General features: G+C 32.7%; 1 protein-coding gene and 1 long non-coding RNA gene across 2 annotated transcripts; both read left to right on the forward strand.

Moving 5' to 3' along the window:
- The first annotated feature begins 2,076 nt into the window (after positions 1 to 2,076).
- On the forward strand, positions 2,077 to 4,090 carry LOC107057953 (uncharacterized). The gene is made up of 2 exons (XR_001471669.1): positions 2,077 to 2,804; positions 3,801 to 4,090. It is a non-coding gene; the product is annotated as an uncharacterized lncRNA (long non-coding RNA).
- A 4,527-nt stretch (positions 4,091 to 8,617) lies between these two features.
- Positions 8,618 to 11,128, forward strand: LOC102584358 (transcription factor bHLH36-like). The gene is made up of 3 exons (XM_006362627.2): positions 8,618 to 9,260; positions 9,789 to 10,124; positions 10,722 to 11,128. Exons 1-3 carry the CDS (start codon positions 8,940 to 8,942, stop codon positions 10,794 to 10,796), a joined length of 732 nt encoding a protein of 243 aa, XP_006362689.1. The 5' UTR covers positions 8,618 to 8,939; the 3' UTR covers positions 10,797 to 11,128.
- The last annotated feature ends 531 nt before the right edge of the window (positions 11,129 to 11,659 follow it).

The raw sequence follows: 11,659 nt of genomic DNA on the forward strand, positions 1-11,659 counted from the left end.
CCAAGATCATATAAAGGGACCTCTCATCCCTAATCAACAAGAGGATTGGACATATAGTGTGAACAATATAAGATGGGGCCAACATCTAGTGAATAACATCTGGGAATGACTTGACTCTGATACCATGTAAAGAGATGGCTCGAAGGCCTAATTCAACCCCAAAAGCTAGCTCAAGAGGTGAGGATTGTCCAAGCCATATAAAGAGACCACCTATCCTTTTTACTATCGATGTGAGACTCTTCACCTCCCTTCATGCCCAGGGATGGACATGTGGAGCGTGGACAACTTCATATCTAGTCATTGATTTTCTTATACTACATTTGTAATTTTCGTGTTCCCAATATTTAACTTATTCATCCTATAGAGTGAGAGAGGTCGTTTGGCTGATGAACAAATTGTACTAATAGGGATTATCTAGTGAATATACTTTTATTAGTAGATGTTTGGTTTATTAGATTAAAAGTGGGATATACTAGGTATGATATAAAACATGTGTTTGGTTGGTTTATACTAGATTAACTTTTATTTCTAATTTTAACCTTGGCCTTCTTAAAGGACTTGGGTAAAAGAGTTTTGAGAAGGGTTGGCCTTCTTAAAGGACTTGGGGAGAAGTGTTTTTGAGAAGGGCATATTTTCCATATTGTTGTTTTATCTCAGGATTAGTGATCCTAGGATTGTTATCCCACATTGATAGGTCTAAGGAGAGGTATGGGTCTGGGGAGGGTGGGGTGTGTCTGTTAAACCCTCTATCAAGAAAAATATTACAAAAACAGGTTTGACATTACAAGAGTAAAAGCTATGGTGAAAATACCATAGAAAGGAAAGTACTGACAACAAAAATAGTAAAGATAAGCTAGTTGAAAAAGCCAATAGTAGTAACACAGTTGAAGATACGGATAACAATAGAAAACTAACAATACTACTTATAGAATGATAATGATAAGTGGAAGAGGGAGCAATCAAGGTGCTCTAAGCTACTACTGGAGTTCTTGGAAAGTTGGGAAGTCCGTCAAGCAGATCTGGTCTTTGGTTCCAGCCTGTATTTTGTGGTGCTTATGGACGGAGAGGAACAAAAGATGTTTTGATGGCACCCCAACTCCCATCTCTACCTTTAAAGCAAGATGTTTGATTACTCTTTTTGGTTGGGTTAATCTCTCTCCTGTATAATCAGAGCAAAGGAATATAATCCCCATATTTTTTTGTTGTTTGTATCTTTGTATACACAAACTATATTCGTCGATACAACCTAAATGCGCGTATGAATACAACAAATACAGTCACTTGACACCTCAAAATAAGTTTTTTTTTTTACCTAATATCTCTTAACAATTACTATAAATAGTAAATACCTAAACTATGGCTATAGATTGTTAGTAAGGCCCTAACTATGGTAATTTTGGAAATTCCTCAAATAGAAATCCATATGTTGCAGTCTATATTTCTTGCCACGTGTCAATAGATCAATAATATGTTGCTCATCTTGTTTATCAGGAGATATGGATACACCTGTTCTCATCTTTGACCTCCTTGTTAAGAGATTTTTGTTTTTTGTTTTTCATTTCTTTGATAAGTGACTTTTTCGCTTTGTTTCTTGTTGTTTGTCTGATTTTTAATTCGTTCATCCTTTTCTTCCAGAAGTGGTGTGAAAAAATTCCTATTATATATGTCTAGTGAACCACTATCATTTATGTGTTAAATCTTTATTTATACCTGGAGGTGTAATCAGTTGATTTAAGCCGCGCTTCAGAGGTGTGGCTTTTGCTCAAGTAGCAGATGAGCTATGGTCGCTGGAACTTGACTTGGTTGCAAAACACTCTGCCTTGAACTTGGCTAGGTTTGTACCCAAACTGAGCTGAGCATGAACTGGTACCCAGCGCATGCTGAAGAACAAAAATCACATGAAATATTGTTGTGAAGAGAGAAATGTCTCGACAAACATTTTCCTGGATTTGTTATGAAAAAGCAAACCCAGAGAGGGAGCAACGGAACAGTGGTGTAAACAATACAAAAACGAGGGAACCCTGTGGCTGATGTTACTGCTATATGGTTGTCAGGGGGGGGGGGGGGGGGGGGGCTTTAGAAGCCGATGATAGCATTTTGAGCAGCAGCAAAGAAGCAGAACAACGTAAAATGTGTGGTGGAAGGCTCAAAAGGGAAGTGGAACAGTTCGATAAAAAACAGCAAGAATGATGAGGTCATTGATAGGAAATGATTAAAGATTTTGTTGGAGATTGGGATGGAAGGTGTGCGGGAAGAGAATGCAAACTCATGTAATTGCACTTTGCAGTGCATTTGGTTCCCAAAACCCTAGATGTTGTTTTTATGTTTTAGACATAGAAGTAAAAAGGTAGTTGGTAAAAGTCAACAACATTAGTCTTCCTTCTTCAAGCATGCTTGTCTAACAACAAGCTCAATAGGTAGTTCAAGCTTATAACTTGGTCTAAAACTAGCATTTGAGCTAAGAGGAGCCAACTGCCAAGCTGAGTTTCTGCAGCAAATAGCTTGGCTAATGCACAACAATAGTTTCAATGGTTTATCCTCACTGTTCCTTTATTCATAGCATGATTGTGCTTGGTTTTTTTGCTTTGTAGTCATGATTGAGGCTCTGTTCAGTGTTCCTGTCGTGATCGAAGCTTCAGTCCAAGATTATTGTGAATCTAAACCAAACTTTGCTGAACTTACCGTACTCCATGGTGTTTTGGATTTGAGAAATTGAAAGTCTTTGAACTTTGTGTACATGCATTGGAGGGGAAGGCAACATACTTGCAGTAGATGGCACATTGATGATTGACTCGGCTACCAAGGTACATAACACAATTGCAACTAATATAGTTTCAAAACGTGATTACTTTCGAGCCAAGCTTATGATTTTGTATGTCAGAAGTTTGTGGGGTAAACACATGTTTACAAGAATGGCATGGTCAAAGCTTCGCATCAAAGCTCAATTAAGATATTAGGACTGGAATGGTTTAAGAAGTGTAGGATTTGAAGCATGTTTGAGTATGTCGATTTGTCTGAAGACTAAAGTTTTAAACATCAAGCGTAGATGGGTAGAGTACTTCAGTTTTGAAATGTAACATGCTATACCTCGGGACAATTATGCCTTATGGTATCACATATGAGTAGACTGGTCATATTGTATTTTTCATGCTGTAAAGAAATATGTTTCATCAGAAAGAAGCAGTCGAAAAAATAAAAAGTTTCTTAGAAGATGGATGAGTCCATGGAATTTTCTGTCTGCAGTCTCTCATAAAGCTTGGCAATTCTGCGGTGTGGACTAAGTCTCTTATAGATGAACTGCAGGTTCCCATACTGTTTTATAAGATATATCCTTCTCCTCGTTAGTGTTTTTGTGAATTTCTTCTTCAGTGAAGTGAACATATTTGTCATCATTACTTTATGATGATGACTATTTCTGCTTACACTTTTAGATGGGCTGCATTTCAACACATCACAAACACTACTGTGGGAATATATGTATTCATTATATTATAATACTGATTCAGCTAATCCCTTTCACCCACCTAATCCCTTTCAAATTGATGAACATCCTCCAAAACTGGTTTGTCCATTTGCAGTGCAGAAGAAGATGGTTGATTGTCTCAGCTTGTTACCCACATAGAAAACACCTAGATGCTAGTTGGTATCCCCTTTTGTTGAGATTTTCATGAGTTACACTGCTTCTTTAGCCAAAAGCCAGATGAAACAGTTAACTTTGAAGGGAATTTTTAGTTTCCATATCATCTTCCAAGGGCAATCTCTTTCCTTCACCACTTCTACATTTAACTCCCTGTATGCAGGCATCCAACGCATTTCAGCCAGTCATTCTTTTCATATGATGTATCCAAGCAAAGAATATGCATTATGTGTATGTATGTGCAGGAGTCATGAGGGGCAGTGTTGTATGACAGTGCAGCAACGAATTGCACAGGACACAATGTGTTTGAAGGCGGAAGTTGATGAAATAGAGCATGCTTGCTGCTTCTCAGCATTTATATTGCTTACAGTGTGTGAACTATAAGCAATTTGCATGTAAGAAGGCAGGCCATGATCCTATTTCAAGGTTACTTTTCATCTGTGCCATTCGAAGGTGATTACCTCTTCGCTTTATTTACTTGCCTGAAACTCATATTATTGATTAGAGACTTAGAAGTGTCGACATAAATTTCAAAAAATTAATCGAGATGGTATTCTTTTAGTTTTCTGTTTGGATAAACTCAAAAGATCTTTCATTATATCAGAAAATGAGGACAAGTCTGAAAAGGTGTAATACATAACCTCAGATCAGTATGATCAAGTTGTGTGCATGTTGCTATCTTACTTCAGTCACCCCAACTACCCGCTCCTCCATGGTTAAATAAGTTAAGTGGGTCATTCTTCTAATTCTTTTGTCTAATTCATATCCCCAGTATCTGATATATACCTGCAACTATGATAATTGAGTCAAATTAGTTACACCAACTCTTTATTTTTGGACAAGGGCGGGCAAGGAAGGGGCACCTGTTATTTGTTCCGCACCAAATTCTCATTGATTGCACTTGCTATGTATTAGAGTGCGTAGAATTATCTAAGGGAAAATTCTGCTGCTATACTAGATTTAATAGTGTCTATTTTCTGCTGTCCTCTTTTGATTCAGTGCATAGTATGGAGGTGGTGGGAAGTATTTCAATTCCACATAGAACTTAAGACATCTGGTTTAGAATTATCTATCACCTTTCATGGAACTTATATATAATTTTTTTTATGCGTTGAAAGTACCGAGTTCTGATGAACCCCGTGACCATATTGATTGGACTTTGTACATGCCTTGTTGGTTCATTCTTTAGGCCTATAGAAGAAATCTCTAACTTCTGTCTTTGGTTTAAAATACTACTGTATATTTGTGGTTACTGAGTGCTAGGGATACTTTGCCATGACTTATTCAATTCTCGAGATGGTCCACATTTCTAAGGGGATAGCTGAATGGTTGAGGCAACCTTGGAGGAGGAGAGGATGGTAGTATTACGGCTTTGACAGGTTGCCTGATGTATTAATTGAGGTGCGCATAAGATGATCCTGATACCATTTTGTCAAAAAAATCTTGAATCTCCAGCTTAAAATTCTGAAATCTTGCGAAAATAAACCTTGTGTTTAGTGAAGTAATCATCATTAGTAATAAATCCAGAGAAAAGTCATAATTGTGATAACTTGTAGGTGAGAGACATTGTTGGTTGTGTTTATGTGCTCTGAACCTCTGGTATGGGCACTACCGACCTAAACTGGACCATTCTATCATCTATTTTCTTTATCTTCATTTTTTTTTTAACCTTGTAACAAATTCTCCATTACATTTACGTTGGATGTTCTCAAAGTTTTCTTAGACCGTCTTGATCAGGGATGATAAAATTGGGAGAAAAACACAAATGATATCGCTTTGATTTTCTCCCTTGTCCAACATGTATAAAGTAGTTTAGCCATATGACTCCTTCCTTTGATTTTATGGGCATTTATGTCCAAGTTATGGTACTTTCAGTTGAGATTTATGGCTAAAGGTTGATTCAACACCATACTTGTCTTTGTGAACAAGTTGAATTCTACCTGCATAAGACAACTTTTCAGCTCATGTAAAAGTTGGGTGACGTAGTCCAAATTAAATCATGAGAAATACTTCTTTCGTTTTGGTTCCTATCCAAACAGACTTTTTAACACTCCTTTCTTCTTGTCTAGAGGAAGTATATGTTGTGATATTAATTTGGCTTTTGTCTCATCATAAAGGGTGTTTGGGTAGGGGAGGTTCACTTAATTTGTCTGGGTGCTCACCTCCTCATTTAATTCCTTTGGATTCATCTTTAGTGTCAGTTCAGATTATATTATAATCATAATAAGTGTCATTATCAGTTAGTCTGTGATTGAAGGATAGCTTTCAACAAATCCCGCTCTAATTTTTGTTTGTTTATATACATCAAAGTTACTTCATGTGATCACAAGGTAAAAATGGTAAGATAATTAACAGTCAAAATAAAGAAGGAAATCTTAGTAACTCCGTTGGTTGTTTACATGAATTTTCACCTTATTGGTGAGAGTTCAATTCTTCACCTTGTGTCATGACTTCAACAAATAAAGGAGGAGAGTTGAAGATGAAGTTATGTTGATTATACTTTTGCAATAAATATTTGAAATGATATTCATATTTGAATATACTTAAATACAACTTCAAAAGTGAATAGCGACTTAAAAAATATATTAAAAAAATATTTCTACTTGAATTTTGATTTTTTTTTCATGACCAAATAAATTTCGAATAAATTGAAAAATTATTCTGTAAGCAAGTAATTTTTTTTTATGGAAAAGGGGACAATTTGAGAGTTGAATCTAGGGGTGTACAAAATCGAACCGAAAAACGAAAACTGCAAATCGAGAAGAAAAATGCAACTAGTGGTTGGTTTGGTATTCGGAAAAAAAACCCGACTATATTTGGATTGGTTTGGTTTTAACTAAACAAAATCAACCCGAGACCAAACCAACCTGACATTATATATATAATTTTAAAATTTTATTTTATACAAAAAAAAATATTTACTTTGATATAATTTTTAAATATTTCTTATACTTTTTCATAGTTTTTATCTTTTAATATATTATTTCAAGTTTGAAACTTAGAATTCTGAATGGTTCAATAAAGATTATAGTCCACAGATGAAATTAAAATACATAATTTAATTTTAATTTCCTTTAATATTTAGTCATGTAACTAATACTTATTAAACTTATTTTAGCATGATTTAGTACTTTTAAATTATGATCATTTTCATTATGACTTGTTAATTTGCAATATTTGTTTTATACGATTTCATTATTATTATTTTTTTGTTGGATATTTTAGTGTCATTACTCATATCATATTTTTGTGTTATTTTCTTAAGAAACACCTTAGATAGTTGTATTTTGGTAGGACTAAAGAAATATTTGAAGTACAAGTAAATTATATGTTTGTATGAATACTTTATCGAAAAAACTCGAAAATCCGAAAAACTCGAAAAAACTCGAGGTTGAAAAACCGGAGTTTTATTAGTTTGGTTTGATTTATAGATTTAAAAATCTGACACAAATGATTTGGTTTAATAATTGAAAAATCCAAACCAACCCGATCATGTACACCCCTAGTTGAATCCAACAAAAGAGGAGGTGAGAAACACAAAGACACCATGACCCAAATAAATAAATAAATAAATAAATAAATAATTCAGACTGTAATGTGCACTGTCCTCTATGGACACTACTACTGGGGTCCGTGGAGCTTATATAAAGTATGGCCCGTCCAGAGATGCAAGTCTAGCTCCTGTGACGATTGTAAATGAAGATTGCTTAAAGAATAGCGACTAAGTAATACTTTCTTTGTCCTAATTTATATGACTTTTTTTAAATTATTTTTTTAAAAGGGACATATTTCTATATTTGATAATAACTTTATTTTAAAATGTTCATTTTACTGTTAATGAAATAATTTATAGTCATATAAATATATATGACTTATATTAGATCATATGTTTCAAACGTCTTTCCTTAAAAAAATTCTATATCAAATCAATTACATCACATAAATTACAACAGGAAAGTAATAAAACTTGAAATTCAAGTATATGAATGTTGTTGTTGTATTACTTATAATAGAGAATCCCTTTATAAATGAATGAAATAAATCATTATTTGGTGAAAACATTTGTTTGGTTCAATCCTTCAAAACGTGTACCCATTACCTTTCTCCATCTTCTCAACTTAAGACAAAACATCAACATTATCAAAGGTTGAACTTTACTCCTCCTTTTGTTTTCTTGTAGAGTTAAAAACGTGTTTAACTAGTGGGCTCCCTCACAATTATAAAACTTTCAATTGCAATGAAAATATATCTCTTATTCAGGAAAGAGGGACAACAACCAAAATGTACCATTCCCTTACTTTCAATTTATATGACATATGTTTTTTTTTGTTAGTCAGACACTCAGAGTGATATATATATTTTTTTATATTTAATAGTAATAATTAATTAGATGATTTATAATTATACAAATACTAATAACTTATTTTAATCCACAATTTTATTTTTTTTGAAATTTTGTATCAAATCAAATCACATTAGGAGCATATCATTTAATGGACGGTTTGAAGCTGTGGCTGATATTTTCCTTTTCTTCTAGATTGGTTGAAACGTGCCTCAATGCTATTGCTTATCTTAACCTTGCAACAGTTTAATTTGTATCAATGATTAAGTTGCCCCATCAAAATGATAAGTGAAAGCCTTACATAGCAAAATCTCTTTGTAGAACAAACGTAAAATGTTGTTAAACTTACTAGTAAAAGGGGTTTACAAATATATTAAACTTTCATGGTACGTGGGATTAAAAGATCTTGTTGCATGTTTTTTTAGACTTCCGTTCATAATACTTTAAAACTTTTTCAAATAAAATACATATTTAATTAAATATAATTTCAAAAATTTAAATGTATGACCAAATGATTTATTGTCAACTTTGGAGACAATGCCAGAAATAGAGAGCAGAGACCATAGTGGTGGGGTTACAATTATAAATAACAGATAGCCATACTATACTATATTATCGATTAAAGAAAACAGTATAGGTTACAATAATATAAGAAAATAAATGTTGGTGAGTCAGTCCTTACCTCTACCTATTTATGGAGACATTGCTGACAATTATCAAGGGCCATTCAAGATCTCGCAATCCTAACAAACGTATCTTTTTTTATTACTTTTTTTTTTTTCTATTTATTTGTCCTATTTTTTTTATTACCATTTAAGATTTAAAAACGAATCATAATAAGACAAACAAATTATAACAGAGTTCAATTATATGTACATATATAAATGTAAAGGAAAAAGCTGGAGAACTTGCTACTCATTTGATCAACAAGAAGAATACTAGCTAGCAAGTATATTTGAAATGTTTTCTTTACAAGCAAATGATGACTTATTAATTCAAATTCTCTCAAATCCATGTCAACAAAGCAAAATTTCACAAGATCCAGTTATGGATTTTGCTTCTATGGATACAACGCGTACTCATATTCCTCCAAATACTAATTCACAGAAAAAGAGAATATCCAAAAGAAAACTGAATACTAATAAAGAAGATGGAATTGCTTCAGATGATCATTTCAAGCTTAGGAAAATTATACATAGAGATATTGAACGTCAGAGAAGACAAGAAATGGCTGCGCTCTACTCTTCTCTTCGTTCTCTCCTTCCTCTACAATATGTCAAGGTAATCTTTTTGACCGCTATTTTAATTTTGTCAGTAAATGTGAAAAATTTATCCATCATATACATGGCGGAGCTAGTAAGAGTTCATAAGTTCATCTGAATTTTTTTTTTTTGGTGGAAAATTACATTGTTTATAAATGATTAAAATTATTTTTTATGTATATATAATTAATTATAATAGAAGTATGTTGTATCCCCTACGACTTCTTCATATTTTGTATATCCTCAACAAAAATTCCGACTCCACCACTAATCACATACAATACTTCCTTTTTTTTGTACTTCTACTTCATAATTTATTTTAAGGAAAAAGTCTTAAATATGTCATTGAATTTTGAGAAAATGTTCATCTATGTCATTATTTGTTAACTAAAATGATATAGATAAAATAAACTTTTAACGGATGTCATTAGATGAGTCTTTTCTCAAAGTTGGATGATATATTTGAATTTTTTCCCTTTTTTAAATGTTCTTTGCCCTTCCGCTCGACTTCTTTTACTGAATTCGAAATTTGTTTATGGCTTAACAGGGAAAGCGTTCAGTATCGGACCATATGCATGAAGCTGTGAATTATATAAAAGAAATGGAAGGAAACATCAAGGAATTGGAGAAACAGAGAGACTTGCTAATGATACCCAATTCAATCCGACATGGAGCTGAAAATGATAGCAGATTCACAGATTGTACTGTAACAGTGAGTCCCTGTCTGCAGGGTGGTGTACAGATCTCAATCAGCGTTGATTGTAAAGGGAAAATTTTCCCTCTTTCAAGAATTCTGGGTGAGCTTCTGAAACAAGGGCTTAATATGGTTAGTTGTGTTTCTGCAAAAGCGGATCAAAGGTCACTCTACACAATTCACACTGAGGTACCTACTCTACATGTCTATGTCTTACTTCACACATTTATGGTAGCTTGAAATAATCAATTCTAGTGTAATACTAACTAGTTCAATTGCAAGTTAATGGTAAAAAAATAAATCTAAACTAGTATTTTTTTTTTTTACGAGTTTCATATCTTAACTATCAATAGTATCTATCTAAACTATCACTTCCACATTTGTATCAAAATTCATTTCAATGCTAAGTTGGCCTACACGTGTTTGTTGTTGTGTGGGAACAATATTTGGTCAACTCATCGTTAGTATATATTGTAAGACTAATAAAATGATAATTTAGATAGGTAAAAGAAACCGTAGATTTTATCGTTCTCTCTTAAATTGAACTAATAGCATATTTCTTCTTACATTTTCAATGTAAATAATTTTAATCGCTAGAATTAATTGGAGAATAAAGATAGTTCATTTGGGGAAAATTGCTCCATCATCCGATGTGAGATTCTTCAACATCATATCTCTCGTTTATTTGAGACCGAAACATTGTTGTTGTTGTTATGTTTCCTTATCAATCATCAATTAACGAATCGATCCGTTACGTTCTCTAATAAATCATGCATCTTCCTGCAGGCGTGTGATATGAACAACATTGATCACCTGGCACTGCAACAAAAAGTGATTGATATGATCAACCTGGACTTGTAATTCTCGGTTTACAATTAATAATATACCATTCAAGTGCATTTTTGGCAGTAAGCATGTTTGGGTTTGTAGAAAATGCATTGTTGCAGATTGCGATGTATATAAAGTAATGAGGAAAATAAAGGATTCTCTGCTTTTCTACTTCATGAGGATATACGAGTTGATTTTACAGATGGTTACTCAACTAATGTAATTATTATCTCAAAAAGTTGTATTTCTTTTGACTAACTTTTTGAGATAATAATTACATTAGTTGAGTCATGACTATTGAACTCTATGTTTGACTTATATGAGATCAATAATAATAAATATAATCAGAAAATGGTTATGGACAAGTTCGATGTATTTTCTACTCATGGCACAGTTAAATCATTCATCGGTTTACTCATGATCTTATAAATTCTTTAGACGTACAGTGAGCATAAAGAATTTTATTTTATTTTAAAATGAACATGAACAATCAATTTGGTTTTAATTTCATTTGGAGAATGTAATAAATATGTTTGCATAGAAATGTCATCCGAAATGCATGCTTTGCTGGAAAATAGAAGGTTTCATATTTATGTTTCTTTTTGTCAATAATAATTTAACTTTAAAATGTTCATTTCGCTATTAATAAAATGATTTATAGTCATTATACATTTATGATTTATTTTAGACCACAAATTTCATTTTTTTTTATATTTTTTAAATTCCTTGTCAAATGAAATTATTTCACATAAATTAGGATAAAAAAATACATATTTATTTTATGTATTAGGTTGCATTACCATATTTGATCAAATTCATATTTACCCATATTTTATATGAATGAATTATGATCCAATCTATTTTAATTCAATCTATCCAACGATTCAATGCACCCA

The sequence above is a fragment of the Solanum tuberosum genome, unplaced genomic scaffold (assembly GCF_000226075.1).
Source record: "Solanum tuberosum cultivar DM 1-3 516 R44 unplaced genomic scaffold, SolTub_3.0 scf00414, whole genome shotgun sequence".
Taxonomy (NCBI): Eukaryota; Viridiplantae; Streptophyta; class Magnoliopsida; order Solanales; family Solanaceae; genus Solanum; species Solanum tuberosum.

What these genes read in the sequence shown, in the direction of transcription:
- LOC102584358 (XM_006362627.2), top strand. Translation starts at nt 8,940, where the DNA reads ATGTTTTCTTTACAAGCAAATGATGACTTATTAATTCAAATTCTCTCA. An exon ending in TTCCTCTACAATATGTCAAG is followed by an intron (nt 9,261 to 9,788) that starts GTAATCTTTTTG and finishes ATGGCTTAACAG; the next exon opens with GGAAAGCGTTCAGTATCGGA. An exon ending in TCTACACAATTCACACTGAG is followed by an intron (nt 10,125 to 10,721) that starts GTACCTACTCTA and finishes ATCTTCCTGCAG; the next exon opens with GCGTGTGATATGAACAACAT.